The 22814-nt window shown below is 42.0% G+C and overlaps 1 protein-coding gene across 6 annotated transcripts in view; it reads left to right on the top strand.

Annotated features, from left to right (window-relative positions):
* The window catches only part of LOC124131389, a 25417-nt gene extending 4799 nt beyond the window's left edge, over positions 1-20618 (top strand). For 5 of the 6 annotated variants that reach the window (XM_046494642.2, XM_048397269.1, XM_046494641.2 and 2 more), the window contains 22 exons: positions 238-516; positions 1609-2032; positions 3262-3317; positions 4464-4785; positions 5255-5455; positions 6076-6116; positions 6442-6549; positions 6888-7001; positions 8678-8800; positions 8899-8973; positions 9166-9281; positions 9554-9655; positions 9823-9912; positions 10113-10232; positions 10702-10897; positions 11404-11550; positions 12065-12150; positions 12962-13032; positions 13418-13506; positions 17867-18029; positions 18121-18194; positions 18472-20618. In XM_046494642.2, coding sequence (XP_046350598.2) covers positions 238-516; positions 1609-2032; positions 3262-3317; positions 4464-4785; positions 5255-5455; positions 6076-6116; positions 6442-6549; positions 6888-7001; positions 8678-8800; positions 8899-8973; positions 9166-9281; positions 9554-9655; positions 9823-9912; positions 10113-10232; positions 10702-10897; positions 11404-11550; positions 12065-12150; positions 12962-13032; positions 13418-13506; positions 17867-18029; positions 18121-18194; positions 18472-18527 — 3053 coding nt within the window. In that variant the 3' untranslated portion in view covers positions 18528-20618. The remainder of the gene's footprint in view (positions 1-237; positions 517-1608; positions 2033-3261; positions 3318-4463; positions 4786-5254; positions 5456-6075; positions 6117-6441; positions 6550-6887; positions 7002-8677; positions 8801-8898; positions 8974-9165; positions 9282-9553; positions 9656-9822; positions 9913-10112; positions 10233-10701; positions 10898-11403; positions 11551-12064; positions 12151-12961; positions 13033-13417; positions 13507-17866; positions 18030-18120; positions 18195-18471) is intronic. The other variant, XM_048397264.1, reaches the window with a different exon arrangement.
* The last annotated feature ends 2196 nt before the right edge of the window (positions 20619-22814 follow it).

Genomic DNA, 22814 nt, shown 5'->3' with positions numbered 1-22814 from the left:
TTTATGGATTCCAATTGGTGGTACAGTTTCCATACCAATAGGAGAGGCGCAGTGCAAAGTTTGATTTCGATAAGTGGATTTTCTGAGAAAATATTGCTTTTTTTCATGTTATGTTCTTAGAAATATGTTGGAGTCGAAGTCGGGGGTATTAGTCAGCCCTGTTCACATTATACCTTATTCCCTGTGCATTAAACAATATTGTAGTCATCTCCGTTCGTGATTGTACTGCAATTTTAGAGAGGAGTTCGCCTGGTAACGTCAGTCATCATGAGGTAAAGACACACTCGGCCATGGAAGACGGCACTCGGACCACGACGACGGAGAACACAGTCGGTCCACATGCTACAGGAGAATCACAGGATTTAGTCAAAGTTAAAGAAGATCATACTCATAAATTTCATTTTCGCAAGGAAGAGGATGGCAAACTCATTCAGATTGGACACTGTTGTACGATTGTAGATATCCGTGTTGATGATCAAGCTATGGACAAAATGGAAAGAGGCGGTGAACTTGCAGGTAGTGTATACTTACTTTTTGTAATATGCATAATATTTGACAGTGCTGACTCAATTCATCAGTGCGAAGACCTGCCGACTTTATGATTTAAATGGACAACCGGTGAGACTATATCCACAAAATCAGGTGACCACATGATTGTATATCCATACCGTATCTGAGACTCCAAAAAATCCCTTTGTCTGATTACCGTTGTCTCTTTCGAGGTCGTTGGTCGAAATAAAAATAACATTAACAAACGTGCATCTTTAAATATTTCTAAACATATGTCGGATAAAGAAGTAATTTAAAAAATATGTTTATGGTACTTCGTTTGATTCACTTTAAAGTGTTTTGTTTCCATTATAAATGTAAAAAATGTTCATTATTTAATTGGGCGGATCCCGTAAATCAAGTGATTAAAACACACCCACTAGATATAGAATACATTGTCGTATTGATGTCTGAAAAAAATAATGCTGAATCTTGTTTAGTTTAAACATAAAGGACTGTGCACAAGTTATCAAACCTTAGATGTCCCTCTCCCTTAGATTTACGTGTATGCTTATTTGCAATTAATGTATTAAATGACAGAAGGGAAGTCCAAGTGAAGAAACAGAATACATTAACATTGCTCCCTCAAACATTTATGTTTTCTTCATATATACATGTACATACCTAAAACTGTTTTCGTTCGCATAATTAGGTAAAGGTGAACTGCCAACTAGCATGAAGTCAAATATTAACATCATAAGTATCTTTCACAGTTGACAATAGTGAGAATGATATGTGAACCATATCTCTCATCTAGGAAAACAATATTACGTCTATATTATACACATTTTTCAACGACTGAAAAATGAATCCACCTCATGACATCTACTGAGAGACCAGCTATATACAACAGTGGACTATATTTAATTAAAACTTTTGCAATAAGGAAATGAGAAAACACTGATTCAATTTAAATACATTGTATGCAGGATATTATAAAAATATTATTGTGTTGTGGTCCGATGGCCTTTATTGATGAATAAATGTGTCTGTCTGTATACCACAGTTATGTAATGGCTGGCATATAGGAGGATTCAGAAATGTTGCTCTTGGTTTCAGGAAGGTGCAGCGACGGGACTAGCATTACCCTCACCTGGGAGTCTTCCGAAAAGGAGATAAAGAGAAATATACGCATTAAAGTTTTGGAGGCGTTTGATAATATTTATGAATTTTTACTTGCGGGTTTCAAGGATGACAATTTTCATTTCTCACGAAAAATGGTACAGGACCTCTTTGACGAGTACAGAGTACACATGAGACGGATTTTCGCCCGCTGTGTTGTGATTGAGGTCGCCCATTCAAGCCGTCAGTCAGTCCAGGACATGGAGAGCAGACCAGGCCCGCTTATAAACATATTTAAAGACTTTGTGTTCAATATCACCGGGCTTAAGGTAGAAGTAGAAGTGTCCTTTGAGAGTGTACAAGTAACCGAACCCATGCACCGTTCCAGATATGCATCGTCGCTGACATCAGAAGCAGCAAGGTAGGATTTAACTACAGAACATAGTAATCCAAATCTGTTTCTAGGTGTTTCACATACTGTCACTGCTATGTATGGTCAAGACTCGACTATGTGCAGGCTGCTGTGAATAATAGCTAGACTTTGCTGTCTGCGGTGTAAATAAGATTAATTTTCTTACTCTTCATTTGACAGTGCATATTATGGAATTATTTGATCGATATCATTTTTGTTATCACCACTCTTATGAAGATGCCATAAATTATTACGTAGATTTAGTATTTAACAATGTGCCAAATATAAGATTTGCAGAAATGTAAGCATGATCGCCTTTTTATTCGAAAAACGTATTCTCATCTCTCACAAACTGTACCTAAATTTATATATTATAGGTAATATATTTACTTATATATTTATTTATATAAGTATATTTATATTAGTATTACAAAAGTAATTTTATTTATATAGTTATACATATTATAAGTAACTTTTACCTAAACTTTGCAGGTTTTCCTGGAATGTGCGCCTTAATATATTACGTCATAACATTAGTGATCTGTCAGTCGGGAAAAAAAACGTTTTATGAAAACTACATATATTTGCTTTCATTCAACTTTCTGCACGTGAGCAGTCTGACGGATCACCAGTTCGGCGACGAAGAAACAACGTCGGTCAAGAGTTTCCTGGCTACTGTCTAAGTCAATTATTGCCAGACGCACATAATCAGTCCTCTTGATCTGAACCAAGAATAACTTCTTCAACTGTTGAATCTTTTATCCAAGTGATTTCTCCAGGTTCCCGATGGTCATGTCTGACTCGACAGCCGATAGACAAGGGCTACGCCATGTTTGTAATGAATGAAAGTAGTACCTACCGGACCTTTTTATTTTCACATGTTTCCGTAAATGACCCAAGCGGATACTATTTGTATCCGTTGACTTTAGCCTGCCGATGTATTGGATAAATCACTCAAATCTGTTGGCTCTGGAAGTAGAATTAAGAAATTCGAATAATTTATCCGAATTATGCCATATTATGGTGGTCCCGAGCTCAGAATCTGCATCAAGAATAGTGTGACGTCATCATAAGGGCTTAAATGATAAACGCTTATAAACATCTTATATATATTTTGAAATGAGTCACTTTTGTTCGAATTATTACATTCTGTATGTTGGTCCACACGTACAGAGATGTAGGTATGTGTCTAACACGGCAGACTTCCCCTTGTGACATCTAATGGTCTTTGTCCCCAGCAGACCACAAGCACGGGCCGACGAACTGGAGGACGACGAGCTGTACTGTAGGTCAGGTACACGCACTTATATCATGGCTTTATATACTTAAACGAGTTGTGAAATCAGTTGTGACAATAGTAACATACAAGTCATAACATGCATTTACGGTGTCGGGTGCTGTTTCATAAATACATTGTATTACTTATTGGATTCAAACAATAATATAGTGCAAATGTTTGAAAGTATAATCAAGGCTCAACTCTTCATTCCTGCATTCCGATACGTGAAGACCCGGGTTAGAAGAGGTCTTCAGCAACCCATGCATGTCGTAAGAGGCGACTAACGGGATAGGGTGGTCAGGCTGGCTGACTTGGTTGATGCATGTCATCGTATCCCAATTGCGTGGATCGATGCTCATGATGTTAATCACTGGATTGTCTGGTCCACACTCGATTATTTACAGACCGACGTCATATAGCTGGAATATTGCTGAGTGCGGCGTTAAACAAACATACCTTAAACAGCAATGTACCACATCCCTTATATCACTTATGTCTAATCAATCTTCCGGTGTAATCTACAGTGTAGCTCAATTTCTCCATCAAGCACTCAATATTCGGCAAGAACTTGTAAATACAAATGTCTCCTAGAACGCACATGTATGTTGAAAGTATGTATACATTGTGTGTATTTATACTTTGTATATGGGCCGGAGGCCTTTCATACAATAAACTTCTTGTCTTGTCTTGTCAACAAACATCATACATTCAGCATTCCTTCTGTCCTTTTCTAATATAGTGTTTTAAATCAGATTCTTTTACAGCATTGACTTTTTTGTAGTAGAGATGAAAATACGTTCCATTCCATAATACCTCAAGTCCATCATCCTATCTTCCTATCAGTCGCACTGACATTGTACCACTGATGTGCTCTACTATAAAACACAGGCTAATTAACGGGATATAGAAGTGAGATGGCATGCGGATTAACGTCTCGTTCAAGATATATACGATCACTTATGTAACATGTGTGTGGCTGCTCGTACTAGTCTGGTTTTATAGTACTAGTCAAAAACTCGATTAAGAAACATGTATCTGTAGTAAATGTAAAGTGTTAAGTATAGGTAAAAGCAAGCCTCTCATATTTACTTACGCATCACACGGTGATGCAAAACCTGCAGTATTTATTACAACTTATGATAATAATGGTTTTCCTTTAAGATGCTGATAAGCACGACAGATTGAATTCAAAGGAGCAAGGTCCACTTGCACAAGAAAGCCAGATCAAGTCAATTTTAGACAGAGTGAAGAGCATAAGTATAGGGTTGCAGGAACTTAAGAAAGAAGAAACTAATACCCTAGCTGATTTTGATGAAGTAGCAGAGGCTGGCACACTAAGTCAAACTCCAGAAGTCAAGGGAAAGCACACGAACGATGGACCCACTTGGATGTATCTGCCTGGCAGCAACGTTCCACCAGGCACCATGACGGCCACCGCTGCATTTGCTCAAACCCATCGTCCAGAAAACGTGTTTCATCAACCGTGAGTAGTTCCATTAAATTAAGCTGACTCCCCCGCCCCCCCCCCCCTTTACAACCCCCCCCCCAAAAAAAATAAAAAAAATAAAATAAAATAAATAAATAAATAAAATAAATTAAAAAAACCAAAAAAAACAACCCTTACAACCCCCAACCCCCCCAAAAAAATAAATAAATAAAAATAAAATAAAATAAATAAATAAATAAAATAAATAATTTTTTTAAAAAAAAATAGAAAAGAAAAAGAAAAACAGAACAAAGTACGAGAATCTGTGCTTTACAAAGTAAGTGTTACACCGAATAGTATTCCAGTTGTATCACGGTGTGTCAGCCTAATGTTGGAGGACAACCCAACGATGAATCCGTGCTGACAAACCTAGAAACATAATTGGGGCGAACTGGGAATAACTTGCAACAGTTATTGGTCACAACACTATGTAGAAGATCATCATTAACACTTTTTTAAATTCAAGTCAAAGAACAGCGGAATCCCAAACACCATCGACAGTATTCACTGGAGCTCAGCAGCAAGGCCGTATGGAAGGTACAGGACGTCATCAATCTGACGTTCGTCCCATTGCGACGTCACCAGGCGTCGATCACACTGACACCGATCCCACAGGGAGCAAGCCTCCTCCTCATCCTGCAACCCATGAAGAAGGAGGTGTCCAACAGTAAGGAAAGAATTTCTGTAAAAATCTCAAATCCCAAATAAAGAAATAATAATTTTCTTCAAATATGTTATTTCCACAATATAAACACCCCAAATCAGATGGTATTCGAGTAAAGGGAACTAAGCCGACGGACAAAAAAAAGTATATTGAAAATTGGATTTGATCGAAACATTACAAATTTTATCAAAACGTTACAAGGCTGAAAACAGTCATCGAACAATGCAAACTTAAGGCAGAAACACAACCATGATACCCATAACAAGTTCATTAAACTACGGTTATAACGAACTCGAACTGACCATTAATTTTAGTTCGTACTAACCGCAGTTCGTTATAAGCATGTATACAGCATTTATACAACAAATGGTCGAGACTGAAAAATAAGTTCGTCATATTGGTCAGTTCGTTATATGCGTGTTCGTTATAACCGTATTTTACTGTACATAATCGAATAATCATTTCTCGTTTGTTTCAGGTTTAGCCACCATCAAACATGGGTGTAGAATTTCTTTTACCCGGCAGTTAACATCGATTAACATACACCAGTCAAAATGCTCTGCTTTTTTCTTGAGCCTTTTTTTTCAGTGGCAGTTGTTTTATCACTGTATTTCTGTCAACAGATTTGCCACATCTGCTGGTGGTGCAAAGCCAAAAGTTAAAGGTAAGCACCAGCTGGTATAGCAATCATGACCCCAGTCTTCTATAATAAAATATACGTCTAAGACCTGCATAACGTGAGGCCTTCCTCCCACAGTAAGCTGACACGCCGTGATGTAACTGAAACACTGTTCAAAGCGGCGTTAAACTCAATTCACTCACTAATACAACAAATACAATGTATGCACGGATATGTGTGAGGAACAAATAGTCCCTGGGGTATTTGGTTACAGCTCGCATTTAGAAGTCTGTGAAACAACTACAATGAAAACAAAACACCTTGAATTTAAAAACACATATCATGTGTGATATCAATATTGTCTTTTCAGGGGCGTCAACAGATAGACTGATGGCAATAGCTAAGTCAGCGATTGGACGCGACTCTGAAGTAAGCCTAAAGGCAATAGAGAAGTCGGCACAATCAGCCCTTGAAGATGGTAAGTAATGGATTCAAAACCATGGTGGGTGGTCTCTGGCCCCTCATAGTGTGAATATTGGCATCAGTTTGACGTCATCTAGACATTAAGAAACGGGAGCCCACAACCGCGCCGGGATTGCTGTCTACATGGAGGACGGGCTGTAAAGGGTTAATGCTATTTAATATCAGCAGTGAATACGACAGTTGTAAGCATGATTGTCGAAACAAATAACACTTGGATGTCAAAAGGTTGATCACTATATAAGATACAATTACTGCAGTTGGTTAACTTCGAGGTAATTACTTTTATTAATTATGTCTGTACGTACTAATGCCATATGCGACCTGTGCCACCAGATAATTCCCCTCGAGCTCAGTCTCTTGATACCATCCTCTGCCTCGACTGCTCCCAGAGTATGGCTGGAGACGCCTTCCGACAGATGAAGGACATCGCCGACACATTCATCGATGGTAGGTTGATATTGAACATTTGGTTCGCGCAATATTAAACATGCTGCATAGCTAAGCCGTGACGGATTGGATCGTAAAACTTATATAAAAGCGACAAGACCATTTCCATAATCATATGATTTATTTGTTGTTTAACGCCTCACTCAGCAATAGTCCAGCTATATGACGGCGGTCTGTAAATAATCGAGTGTGGACCAGACAATCCAGTGATTGACATCATGAGCATCGATCCAATTGGGATCGATGACATGCATCAACCAAGTCAGCGAGCCTGACCACCCGATCCCGTTAGTCAACTTTTACGGCAAGCATGGGTTGATGAAGACCTATTCTACCATAGATTTTTACGGGTTCCATAATCATATGAAATATCTGCAAAGTGCAGTATCCGTGTTACCGTTCCAACTATGATAAGCATGTATTCATGCATCACTCTCAAAACGTAATGAAAACAGCTGGTCGGGAAAATGTTAGCGTGTCCTTTCCCACCATTAGTCCCCGTCGCAAGCACATGCAAACTATGGCATGTCAAACTGTTCACCTGAAAAAGCAGGGGAAAATATGGTTCAAGTCGAGATACGTAATTGCATGGGACATTATTTTTTCTCTGATGCGTCAAAATTCGAAATATCCTCCATATGTCGACCATATGAGCATGCTAGGTTGTACCTCCAAAGTTGTGACTGTAGACAACAAAGCTGCTGGAAAGCTGCTTGACAAGGGGAGTTAACGTTTTGAGAGTGTGTTCACTCTGTATCTTCAGATCTAAATATGAAACTGAAGCCCATTTCTGGTGTGCCCCACCGTGATATTGCTGGAATATTGCTAAAAGCGGCGTAAAACCATAGTCACTCACTCACTCACTAAATATGAAACAGATGAGGGGATATCACTGAATTCCTTTATTTCTAGTGCAGGTAGGTATATAGGTGGAAGGGAATTGGCTATTTGATGACTATTGAACGATCATCGATTTACCTGAAGCTTAAGGTAACTTCATAGCCAAATTACCAACTTTGCCAACCCGAGCAGAAATTCCACGTCAAATGCATTAAGACACAGAACAGCAAGAAGGGGAGCACAAGTGGTGCTCATGGTGATGTCCACTGCTGGTCTAAATGTCTTGCGCCCAAAGTTTACGTAGGTATTACCAATGATATATATAATATATATATTAATTCAATTTAAATATCATTACTAACGTCTGATTAGTTCAAAGTTTGGTTTTATTCCAATATATATCAGACGTTAGTATTGATATTTACATTGAATTAATATATATTTATATTACAATTCAAAATCAGTGAAAGCGAATTGGCTGTTTGACCATTATTGAACGATACCAGATCATCTTTACACCTGAAGGTTAAGTTTAACTTCTTGGCCAAATCCCCAAGCTTTCGGGGGGCGCCATGCAAGAAACACTTACTTCTTTATGCATTCATATAATTTTCACAGCTATTTTGCATTTTAGCTGATGGAATCTGTTTCTTCGGATAATCAAGGATGGTTATTCTCTGGCGTTGACGTTTTATATTCAATCACCGTCTGTAACTCAGAATATTTACAGTCACTTACCAGGTATATTACTGTCTGCGCGTAAAACACTATTCAGTTACAGTTCAATTATCCACACACAGCTGAGGCACAAAGTCAAGCCACCTTTCTCTGTACAGGTCTTGAGGATATCGCTGAGAATCATACTCTGGAGGAGAACGTTGCTGTGGTCAGCGTGTCTGGTCGAGCAAGGGTGGTCCAGCAGCTTACTAACGACTACTCCAAAGTCAGAGATGCTCTCGGTCAGTATCTAGATTTTGCCCTTCACTCAACTACCTCAGACATAGTATATAATAATGTAACTGGTTAAACGTATTTATGTTTTTGTCTCTGTCTTCAGATTCACTAAAACCAGAAGGCAGGTCACCACTATTTGAAATGCTGATCGTCGCTTTGGCAGCTATCCAGGGGAAAGGTGATACTGTCACATAACATATACTACTCCATATAACAATATCACAATTTGATGACGAGGCAATGTATGTTGATATTTACTTTGTCAATCCCTTACAAGAGACAAATTACAGGAACATTAATATATATTAACTCATTGGTGACTATTGTGAAAGTCAATGTGTGCTTAGCCCCTTGAATTTAATTCGACTAGGTGGTGTGCTTACTGTGACCAAAGTTCACCGACTCCGTCCCAGGATTATTGTGATCACTGATGGAAAACTGACAGACGAAAGTCAAGATTTCGGCCCCGACATCCAGTCAGCAAACGTGCGTTATTTTCACCAATAATATAATGCTGCTCCTTCTGACATATTCAACGTGTTATTGACTTAATTCTGGAATAGGTGGTCTCAGTTCCAAGCATAAAGGATTGTTATTAAGGCATATATATATGACCTGGAAAAGAAACGTGGCAGATCTCGTTTTATCGTTTTCATAAAATATATACTTTCAATTCAAGTTTACAGACAAACTGTGGAATGTATTATCTCGTTTTTAGTAGATAACTGAATTGAAAATATGTTAGGTATATGTTTCAGGCTAAAGTTCCCATCATCAATCTCATGATGGAACTAGGATCCAAGAAACACAAGACCAAGCCCTCTCCCATTGTCTGGATTCCAGTCGGCGACGCTGATACAGTAAGACTGATGTTGACTGCAGTCCAGGAATATGCCATTAGTTCTGTGCATTATGTGTGTTAGTTGTTCTTCCTGGGTTTTATGTATTAAACATGAACATAATGGTATCACAATCGACGAATAGAAGCTGAGGACCAATTTCTAATCCCAAGAGCTATGTTTTTCAGGACTTGCTGACGTCTCTTGCCAAACTTGGTAATGGGCAGGTGGCAGAGGCAGAGGATATACCAAAGCTGATACGTTACTATCAAATACAGGTACTAACAATGTTCTGCATAGAGTGATCTATTCAGTCGATAGAATACTTTTTCTGGAAAAATGTTCTGACAGACGTTGAACTCGATAGTGTAACCCACTGACGACCCTTTGAGAACTACTACCTGCTTGTAGCTTTTAGAAGTGTAAATACAATACATACGTGCATGATGACTGAAGAAATAATATGATTCTATTACAGGACAGTATAGGCAAGATCTATGCGTGTGTCCGCTCCAGTAAGGACGACTTCCCGAACGTCCAGCAGGCGATAGAGGCTGTAGCTAATGCTATCGTGGGCGAAGTCAATCCGAGCGACATGGTAAGTGATGCACTGGAGGCTCCATAACGCGCCCAATATATCTTTATCAGACGAATTGTCCTGAACAAACTCTCAGTAGTATATTGAGAAAAAGAAGCATGTGTACATAGCCGTAACTGACTTGTAGCTAGGTGATGCACGGAACAGACACGCCTAAATATAAAACGTCAACCCAAGATAAAACCAGCGTGTCGTCCCAATTATCCGACGAAACAGATACCATTGGGAGTAAACGGCAAAACAGCGGTGAAAATGATATGAATGGATCACTGAAAATTATTGATGACACCAGGTATTCGTGAAAAGGATAAACATGTCCTGCGCCCCGGTAGCACCCGCCACTCACACAATCGCCAAAATGCATCGATAATCTAGTCAGATCTAATCGTAACCTAATTGGGACAATTACCTAAAGACGTGTCTTATTTGAGGTTACATCTGTTGAGACCTGTCGTTGTTCTTCTGACAGGATGAGATTGTAGCTGCTGTGAGTGAGAAGCTCAAAAGTAAGAATGAAGACGCGAAACCTGACGACTTTGACAATGTGTACGAGAACCCTGACCTAGCACCCCTTGGGAGCAGAGTGATGAGAGGTAAAGACTGGAAGTGGGAGGATCAGGACTTGCAGGGCGTGGGCACCATCATCAACCACGATGAGAACGAAAGTAAGACTCCTTGATCGGGTTGCCATGGCCACGTAAACACAGACATACCATTTGGAAAGTTTATTTTTTGGAATTGCAGTTTAATTTAAAATCACATTCAATTTTAGCATGTTCTATTGCCATTGTTGGACTAGAGTCAATATCGACGCCATATTCGGAACATTCGCCTCCACCTATAGCTCCTGCTCTTTTCCTTTGCAAAATGCCCTAATTTCGACGGCACGCTTGAATGAAACCATAACAAAGTTAAAATCTGACTTAAAACATGCTTATTAAGTTTAGAATGATGTTCGTGGATAAAGTGATTTCTTACAGTATTCTGATATAAAAGAAATTCAAAAATAATTGTGACAGTATGTGGTCATGTTCTTCATGTTATATGAATGTTGTGCTTATGTTACGATTTGAAGTCAGTTTTCGTTGATTGGAATGCATATGTTCCTTATAGATATGTAAAAAATCCCGGTGTATTTTTTCATAATGATCATGATCATGTTACCTTCCAGACTGGGTGTGGGTACTCTGGGACAGCGGCGAGAGGAACCGGTACCGCTACAACCTAAATGGTGTCTTTGATGTAGCTACAGTTGACGGACGTCATCGCATCCCGGAGTCAGATCAGTTCCTCCAACTTGGGGTCAGAGTAAAACGAGGTGAACACATTTCATACTGCGCATTTCTGACGTTGACTTCCGTTGTAAATGATATCGGACTGTTCTGGGGATATCCATATCATCCTTGTGTCTGAAGAAAACATTGATAGTATTAACGCCACATACTAAAAGCATCTCTGTACCGGTACAGTATGTAATTCTGTTCTTATGTGCGGCTTATGACATCTTAAGATAACATTGGCAAATGCTTCTTGGAGAATCCTCGTGTTATGTTGTTGAAAATGATCTCTAATACTCAGAGCCATGTTTTTCAGGACTTGCTGACGTCTCTTGATATGTCTCACGTAATGGAAAATTGTGCTGTGAAATACCTATAAAAAAATGTAACGTTCTTTAGCACTCTCCTCTACCCCCTACACCCCCCCCCCCCCCCACACACACACACACACACACACACACACACACTCTCTCTGTGTGTGTATTTTACAACAGGATAAACCGTATACTCGACAAGGGAGTATGAATTATGGATTTGCTTGTGATGCTATGTCAGGTCGGGGCTGGCAGTCATTGAACCAGGACGGGGTAGATGGTAACACCGGTGTCGTCATCAGGCGGAGGGGAGACCAGGAAGTGAAGGTAGGGGTTATTAACAAGACTTAGTGTCTCTCTTGCACCATGCAATATCCAAAGGCCCGGAACTATCATGGAACATTATCATGTAGAAGCAGGGACACCGAAGAAAGCCAATATATTGGATAAATGCAGTAGATCTACTTACGCTGGGACATCGTCGGTCACATACTGGCTGATGCAGGGTGCAGAATCATCTCACCAGCGTCCAAACTTGAATATAACCGCGATGAAATGAACAGAGTGTAGATGAACAGGATAGAGTTGGAAGCAAAAGTGAACAGTTCAGCTGTAATCTGTTTCCTATTACAAGCAAATACGTGTTGAACTTAAAACGAGTATATGACGGCGGCCGGCAAGAGGACAAAACTTACAGAAACTTTTCAGACAGATTGTATCCAAAAACAATATTTTGTAAATGGCTGAAGTACTTTTGTAGAAAAAATTCACCCAGTCGCGACTGTACGTCAATTTTAATGATGAAAATACAAGATCAAAATGTGAAGCGCAGTTAACCTTTGTCGTATCCCATTTCCCCCCTCCCCTCCCGTCGAAAAAAAAAGAACCAGAATAAATAAAATGAATAATATCATAAAATAATCCACCACAATTTTACAAATATTTTCACTTCACCCGACGGACGATTCTTTACAGAATCATTTACAAAGGACTAAAAAGCATTTTGATTATTGGCCCTTTGGCTTTTGAACAAACTCCGTTTACAAGTAAATAGAAAGGTCCAGCTGTGGAGACAACTTATTTGTATGCGCTTGTATCTCACTTGGACCAACACATCTTTGTATCCTATCATCATCAGGTGCGGTGGAATAACGGTAACATAACAACCCATAGATTTGGAAAGGATGGAGTATACGAACTGGAAATATGGTGAGTACGAAGAGTTATTTGACTTTGTTACAAACATATAGAACATAATGTGTTGGTACATTTTCACATTTTGTACAGAAATGTGGTAGGATATTGATGCTGAAATGTTTTCAACAATGCCAAATTTGCACACGGTCGGCTTTTGTGATGTTATAACATACAAGTATATATCTCGAAACGAAATATTAAGGTTAGGTATATTCAAAAGTGTGTTTGTTTGTTGTTTTGTTACAAAACACACACACACACACACACAAACACAGACATACACACACACACACACACACACACACACTTCAGCATCACATTAGCTGTATTGATACCAAACAGTTTCATCAATACTTCACACTCGAGATGACACGCCTTGACTGCAATGGTGTTGCAGCGACCCGCTCCTCAACGCAAAGGATCCGAAGCCACCACACCTGGGTACAGAGTGGAGGTTCCCACAGACTGGACGACTACAGGACACAGGTATGTGTTTGTCTCACGGTCATGCCTGAGTCATGGAGTCGAGCCTTCAGTGTTGTACACGGGTACACAGAGTGCCACCTTATTGAAGACTTGACCCCAGGACACAGGTATGTGTTGTACATGGGTACACATAGTGTCAGCTAACTGAAGACTTGACCCCAGGACACAGGTATGTGTTGTACACGGGTACACATAGTGTCAGCTAACTGAAGACTTGACACCAGGACACAGGTATGTGTTGTACACGGGTAAACATAGTGTCAGCTAACTGAAGACTTGACACCAGGACACAGGTATGTGTTGTACACAGGTACACAGAGTGCACCTTACTGAAGACTTGACCCCATCACACAGGTATGTGTTGTACACGGCTGCACAATGTGTCACCTTATTGAAGACTTGACCCCAAGGACACAGGTATGTGTTGTACACGGGTACACAGAGTGCAACCTTACTGAAGACTTGACCCCAGGACACAGGTATGTGTTGTACACGGGTAAACATAGTGTCAGCTAACTGAAGACTTGAGCCCAGGACACAGGTATGTGTTGTACACAGGTACACAGAGTGCACCTTACTGAAGACTTGACCCCAGCACACAGGTATGTGTTGTACACGGCTGCACAATGTGTCACCTTATTGAAGACTTGACCCCAAGGACACAGGTATGTGTTGTACACGGGTACACAGAGTGCAACCTTACTGAAGACTTGACCCCAGGACACAGGTATGTGTTGTACACGGGTAAACATAGTGTCAGCTAACTGAAGACTTGAGCCCAGGACACAGGTATGTGTTGTACACAGATACACAGAGTGCACCTTACTGAAGACTTGACCCCAGCACACAGGTATGTGTTGTACACGGCTGCACAATGTGTCACCTTATTGAAGACTTGACCCCAAGGACACAGGTATGTGTTGAACATGGGTACACAGAGTGCCACCTTACTGAAGTCTTGACCCCAGGACACAGGCATGTGTTGTACACAGATTCACAGAGTGCCACCTTACTGAAGACTTAACTTCAGGACACAGGTATGTGTTGTATACGGGTACACATATTGCCACCTACCTGAAGACTCGACCCCATGACACAGGTATGTGTTGTACACAGATACACAGAGTGCCACCTTACTGAAGACTTAACCCCAGGACACAGGTATGTGTTGTATACGGGTACACATATTGCCACCTACCTGAAGACTCGACCCCATGACACAGGTATGTGTTGTACACAGATACACATATTGCCACCTACCTGAAGACTCGACCCCATGACACAGGCATGTGTTGTACACAGATACACAGAGTGCTACCTGACTGAAGACTTAACCCAAGGACACAGGTATGTGTTGTATACGGGTACACATATTGCCACCTACCTGAAGACTCGACCCCATGACACAGGTATGTGTTGTACACAGATACACAGAGTGCTACCTGACTGAAGACTTAACCCCAGGACACAGGTATGTGTTGTATACGGGTACACATATTGCCACCTACCTGAAGACTCGACCCCATGACACAGGTATGTGTTGTACACAGATACACACAGTGCCAGCTTACTGAACACTTGACCCCAGGACACAGGTATGTGTTGTACACGGGTAAACATAGTGTCAGCTAACTGAAGACTTGACCCCAGGACACAGGTATGTGTTGTACACAGGTACACATAGTGCCACCTTACTGAAGACTTGACCCCGGGACACAGGTATGTTTTGTACACCGGTACACATAGTGCCACCTTACTGAAGACTTAACCCCAGGACACAGGCATGTGTTGTACACAGGTACACAGAGTGCCATCTTAATGAACACTTGACCCTAGGACACAGGTATGTGTTGTACACGGGTACACATAGTGCCATCTTACTGAACACTTGACCCCAGGACACAGGTATGTGTTGTACACAGATACACATAGTGCCACCTTATTGAAGACTTGACCCCAGGACACAGGTATGTTTTGTACACCGGTACACATAGTGTCACCTAACTGAAGACTTGAGCCCAGGACACAGGTATGTGTTGTACACGGGTACACATAGTGTCAGCTAACTGAAGACTTGACCCCAGGACACAGGTATGTGTTGTACACCGGTACACATAGTGTCACCTAACTGAAGACTTGACCCAAGGACACAGGTATGTGTTGTACACGGGTACACATAGTGTCAGCTAACTGAAGACTTGACCCCAGGACACAGGTATGTGTTGTAAACGGGTGCACATAGTGTCACCTACCTAAAGGACTTGACCCCAGAACACAGGCATGTGTTGTACACCGGTACATAAAGTGCTACCCAACTGAAGACTTGACCCCAGGACACAGGTATGTGTTGTACACAGATACATAGAGTGCCACCTACCTGAAGACTTGAGCCCAGGAGACAGGTATGTTTTGTACACAGGTACACAGAGTGCCACCTTATTGAAGACTTGACCCAAGGACACAGGTATGTGTTGTACACGGGTACACATGGTGCCACCTTCCTGAAGACTTGACCCCAGGACACAGGTATGTGTTGTACACGGGTAAACATAGTGTCAGCTAACTGAAGACTTGACCCCAGGACACGGGTATGTTTTGTACACGGGTACACATAGTGCCACCTTACTGAAGACTTGACCCCGGGACACAGGTATGTTTTGTACACGGGTACACATAGTGCCACCTTACTGAACACTTGACCCTAGGACACAGGCATGTGTTGTACACAGGTACACATAGTGCCATCTTACTGAACACTTGACCCTAGGACACAGGTATGTGTTGTACACAGGTACACAGAGTGCCACCTTACTGAACACTTGACCCTAGGACACAGGCATGTGTTGTACACAGGTACACATAGTGCCATCTTACTGAACACTTGACCCTAGGACACAGGTATGTGTTGTACACAGGTACACAGAGTACCACCTTACTGAACACTTGACCCCAGGACACAGGCATGTGTTGTACACAGGTACACATAGTGCCATCTTACTGAACACTTGACCCTAGGACACAGGTATGTGTTGTACACAGGTACACAGAGTGCCACCTTACTGAAGACTTAACCCCAGGACACAGGCATGTGTTGTACACAGGTACACATAGTGCCATCTTAATGAACACTTGACCCTAGGACACAGGTATGTGTTGTACACGGGTACACATAATGCTATCTTACTGAACACTTGACCCCAGGACACAGGTATGTGTTGTACACAGATACACATAGTGCCACCTTATTGAAGACTTGACCCCAGGACACAGGTATGTTTTGTACACCGGTACACATAGTGTCACCTACCTGAAGACTTGAGCCCAGGACACAGGTATGTGTTGTACACAGATACACAGAGCGCCACCTTACTGAAGACTTGACCCCAGGACACAGGCCTGTGTTGTACAAAGATACACAGAGTGCTACCTGACTGAAGACTTGACCCCAGGACACAGGTATGTGTTGTACACGGGTACACATAGTGTCAGCTTACTGAAGACTTGACCCCAGGACACAGGCATGTGTTGTACACGGGTACAAAGAGTGCCACCTTACTGAAGACTCGGCCCCAAGACACAGGCATGTGTTGTACACGGCAACACAGAGTTTCACCTTATTTAAGACTTGACCCCAGGACACAGGTATGTGTTGTACACGGGTGCACAGATTACCACCTTACTGAAGACTCGACCCCAAGACACAGGCATGTGTTGTACACAGGTACACATAGTTCTTTCTGACTGAAGACTCGACCCCAGGACACAGGCATGTTTTGTACACGGGTACAAAGAGTGCCACCCAACTGAAGACTCGACTCCAGGACACAGGTGTGTTTTGTACAGGTGCACGTGTGGTCTCACCTTACTGAGGCTAGACCCTATGACACAGGTATGTGTTTTACAGGTGCACGTGTGGTCTCACCTTACTGAGGCTCGACCCCAGGACTCAGGTTTGTGTTTCACAGGTGCACGTGTGGTGTCACCTTACTGAGGCTCGACCCCAGGACTCTGGTATGTGTTTTACAGGTGCACGTGTGGTGTCACCTTACTGAGGCTAGAGGCCAGGACACAGGTATGTGTTTTACAGGTGCACGTGTGGTCTCACCTTACTGAGGCTTGAGGCCAGGACACAGGTATGTGTTTTACAGGTGCACGTGTGGATACACCTTACTGGGGCTAGTGCCACCTAACATCTAGACTACAGGGGTTTGTTATGAGACAGCTGAGACATATATGACATGGGACAAATGGAGATATATCTCCTAGGACCCGTGGACATATATTACACATTATAATTTAGCCTAGCAGCTCTGTAAGAGCGGATGTACCGCGCGGCTCGAGAGAATGATTACTGTTTCAGTTCCGGAAAGTCCGCTGGTGGAGGAGGACTCTCGCCCGACCGTGTGGAGGTGGAAAGACGGGCGGCAGTGGCGTCTGTACCAGGACGACCTGCAGGTAAAGATTCAGCAGGAGTACAACAGAAAGAAGGACGGGACGTGCTTAGTGAAGAAACGGGATGGAAGGTAAATAATGAATATTCTACAGTTACTACTGATATCATGCTAATGAGCCATAATTGTAAATAACATATTTTTGTTCTTTTGTAATTTTCAGCTACCGGCTATACTTCAAATCTATGCAAGAAAAATCATTAGAAGGAAACGTACGCCATGACGTACAAAGACACCGTAAGTATCACTTTTCATTATACTGATAACTGCAACTGCACTTAGAAGTCCTTAAAAGTGAAACAAATGTTTGAGCGAACATTTCGTTTGATAGAAAAATGTAATTGTTTGAGTTATGTTATGTTATGTATATTGAATGTTCGTGTCTTCAGTGACACGGAAAACACAACACAAAGTTATAGATGCTTAATTAAGAAATGCTTTCAAATTAAAGATATTCCAAAGCTGCAAAGATGTTTGAGTGAAATGTGAACATTGTATTTGTGATTAATTTCAGCTCTAGTTGACGGGGAACTTGCAAATCTTAGAGCAGCCGAATCGCTCCAGCAGTAACACATCCATTCCAGACCGACAACCAGGTCTGCCGAAAAACAGTAACTGAAACTGTAGAAACACCGGGGTTTGGTTACTGTTTTTCTACTGTTTTTCTACAGTACTGAGTAGAAAGGTGGTAAACCATGTACTGAGTGAGATGGGTATAACGCTGCATTAAACAGTATATCAGTTATATCAGGGCGAGACAGCTTGATGACAGACGAAAGCCCGAATCGATGCAGATCTTGTACCACATTGGTGAAACCCACGAGCACGGAAACGTTTCTGACAAACCTAGAAAAAAAATCAGGTCTACCAAGACTCGAAACCGCGATCATAGGTTTCTAGTATAGCGAATCGCAGCACCTTAGACGACCGATCCACCCGTTTACGGGTAAATTCCTATGACATCAGAGGACAGAACTACAGTGATGAGCAACAACCAACTATACCATAACAAAATTAGAAAAGAAGTCGATTAGGATGTAATGCTGGCTCTACACCCTAAACCCCGCCCCAGTGGTGGGAGAAGTAGAGCAGAGGTTGGCTTTACACCCTAAACCCCGCCCCAGTGGTGGGAGAAGTAGAGCAGAGGTTGGCTTTACACCCTAAACCCCGCCCCAGTGGTGGGAGACGTAGAGCAGAGGTTGGCTCTACATACTAAACCCCGCCCCAGTGGTGGGAGACGTAGAGCAGAGGTTGGCTTTACACCCTAAACCCCGCCCCAGTGGTGGGAGACGTAGAGCAGAGGTTGGCTCTACATCCTAAACCCCGCCCCAGTGGTGGGAGACGTAGAGCAGAGGTTGGCTCTACACCCTAAACCCCGCCCCAGTGGTGGGAGACGTAGAGCAGAGGTTGGCTCTACACCCTAAACCCCGCCCCAGTGGTAGGAAACGTAGAGCAGAGGTTGGCTCTACATCCTAAACCCCGACCCAGTGGTGGGAGACGTAGAGCAGAGGTTGGCTCTACATCCTAAACCCCGCCCCAGTGGTGGGAGACGTAGAGCAGAGGTTGGCTCTACACCCTAAACCCCGCCCCAGTGGTAGGAAACGTAGAGCAGAGGTTGGCTCTACACCCTAAACCCCGCCCCAGTGGTAGGAGACGTAGAGCAGAGTATGTCTTCATGACCAGCATCCCGTGTTTGTCGCAAGTGTCCACGATGACATTGCGATTGAGTGGTGGCAGTGCATGATTGTGTTTTGTTGTACCACAAAGCCGTATATTGGTGCTCATGCTATCAACCAGTTGTTTGTGGACATGACGTATCAGGTGTTATATGTTGGAGTATCACAGTGGTTCTCTCCACTTCCGCACATAATTCACCTCATGTAGCTTGAAGGGGCGGTCGGGTAGCCTAGTGGTTTAAGCGTTCGCTCGTCACCCCGAAATCCCGAGTTCTATTTCCGACATGGGTACAATGTGTGAAGCCCATTTCTTGTGTCCCCCGCCGTGATATTGCTGTAATATTGCTAAAAGCGGCGTAAAACCATACCCACTCACTCACGCATGTGGCTTGATAGATCCAATCAATGTAACATTGTCTGATGCGAGTGTTCTTGTATATATTTCAGCAATGTTTACACGAATGTTCCGTGCCAAACAGGTTATATGTGTTCAAATGTGTACACTATGTGTACGTAGGTCAATTGATATGATGCTTTGTGTTCATTTTTGCTTATCAAACGTTTTCCTCTCATCCTATCATATGATGTTGAAATAGTTTCATTTTGATATATGAATTCATGATACATTCTGGAGACAGGCCAGATAGACGGGACAACACTCCTCTCATGAGACACAAATGTATATTATGTCCATCAAATGACACTGTAGATGAATACGATCACTTGCTTAATGGTGTGTATTTCAATGAAACAAGAAGAGGCTTCCTATCTTCTTATAACATTAATTGACCATCAATTTTCAAAATGACTCCTTTCTTTCAATGTAAAAACATATTTTATCTGAGAAAGCTTTCTTTCTTTCGTCACATTCTTTGTACACATTAATAGAACAACTATTGTATATTTGTTTATATATAACAATACACCTATGTACACTCTTCGTTTGCTTTGACTAAGCCTTGAGTGAATAAAGTTATTTTCTTTTCTTTTTTATTGTACACGAACTTCGAAGCCTATCACTGTTTGACTTGATAGAAAGGTGATGGAACACAATCAAAGTATACTGATGGCTCCAACGATTCAACTCAGTGTTTGAAGTTGTAGTTGTGGTTGTGTTAAGTTTGATTTAAGTCATTCAGTTAACACTGTGGTTGCATGCACTCTTTTAGTACTTCAAAGGATAGATCCACATTAGTGACCGACCATAATATCAAATGGTCTATCCCTTAAGTACCCAGAGCTATCGGATGGTCACACTGACTATTCGTATAAATAATACCTGGGCAGGTCAATGGTGAGCGATCTCTCAGGTGACCTTGATAATTCTATGTCTTTATACCTCGACAGGATGACCGTTAGTGTAAGCCATCTATCATGTGACCGTGTTAATTGTGTGTCACCGTACCTCGACAGAGTGACCGCCATCGTGAGTCATCTAGCATGTGACCTTGTTAATTGAGTCTCACCGTACCTCGACAGGGTGACCTCCATTGTGAGTCATCTAGCATGTGACCTTGTTAATTGAGTCTCACCGTACCTCGACAGGGTGACCGCCATCGTGAGTCATCTATCATGAGACCTTGTTAATTGAGTGTCCCCATACCTCGACAGGATGACCGCCATCGTGAGTCATCTATCATGAGACCTTGTTAATTGAGTGTCAACATACCTCGACAGAGTGATCGCCATCGTGAGTCATCTATCATGAGACCTTGTTAATTGTGTGTCACCGTACCTCGACAGAGTGACCGCTATCGTGAGTCATCTATCATGAGACCTTGTTAATTGTTTGTCACCGTACCTCGACAGGATGACCGCCATCGTGAGTCATCTATCATGAGACCTTGTTAATTGTTTGTCACCGTACCTCGACAGGATGACCGCCATCGTGAATCATCTATCATGTGACCTTGTTAATTGAGTGTCACCGTACCTCGACAGGGTGACCTCCTTCGTGAGTCATCTATCATGAGACCTTGTTAATTGAGTGTCATCGTATTTTCGACAGGGTGACTGTCAATGTGAATCATCTATCAGGTGACCTTGTTAATTGTCATCTCCCCGAGGAAAGAGAAGTAACGGACTGTAAAGTTCGAGTTTCCACCCTTGCCGAACTAGGCTCAAATTTCTGGGCTCGATCGTAGCGCCACCAGTAACCATTACGATGTATGGCCCTGCTATTGACCACTCAGATTCCACTTCTCGCTTCAAATAAAATGGCAATGCCCATCAAGACCATCTAAAAGATAATCAAGATCTATATTGTGATAAAACGGGTCTTACTTCGCAAAGTGCATCAAATCACGTGAGCACCCTGCTTAAAAACATGAAAAGATTTGGAAAATATCTGTTGACGCCGATCTGGCGGTACATATAATTTGCAAATCCTGCATTCGACCGAAATGTGCACGGCATTTTACGAACCGGATGACGATTTCGTTACGCGCTTTTGATTGGACTATGCATATACTCGTTAGTCCAGCCAAAATATAACTCATTGATTCCAGCCTGGTTCGGCAATGTTGGAAACTGGACTTTTATAGTCAGTTAGCTCCCTTGACTCGGGAAGATGGTTAATTGTGTGTCATCGTACCTCGACCGGGTGACAGATAGTGTAAGTCCTCTATCACTGACTTGGTCATTGTGTGTCATCGTACCTCGACCGGGTGACAGATAGTGTAAGTCCTCTATCACTGACTTGGTCATTTTTGTGTCATCGTACCTCGACCGGGTGACAGATAGTGTAAGTCCTCTATCCTGGGACTTGGTTACTAGTAATTGTGTCATCGTACTTCGATGCGGTTACTACAGGTGACAATAATTATATACAGCTGTCATGTGACATTCTGGGTAAGTGTAAACTGGATCCCTGTCGCTGTTCCGATCCTTCTGTCACAACTGTATAGAAAGATATGAAGCAAATTCAACTCAAACTCACTCTCACTCTCAGTCATACACTGTGAAGGTGATGGATATCCATTTCTCATTTGGTCATGATACGAGACTGGCCGTCAGCACACCTTGGCAGTCCACTGATCTTGTTGCTTATTCCGCACACATGTTCAGATGACAATACAACTGTAACTTCTTTCCCAGGTGTGAGGCGGGCGCGGCAATGTGAACCCTATGATTTAATTTTGTACTCTTAATTCCTTGTTTCATCACAAAATCAATTCGAAAA

The sequence above is a fragment of the Haliotis rufescens genome, unplaced genomic scaffold, assembly GCF_023055435.1.
Source record: "Haliotis rufescens isolate VD_foot unplaced genomic scaffold, xgHalRufe1.0.p SCAF_1, whole genome shotgun sequence".
Classification (NCBI taxonomy): Eukaryota; Metazoa; Mollusca; class Gastropoda; order Lepetellida; family Haliotidae; genus Haliotis; species Haliotis rufescens.
This window is presented reverse-complemented; position numbering and strand designations above follow the sequence as displayed.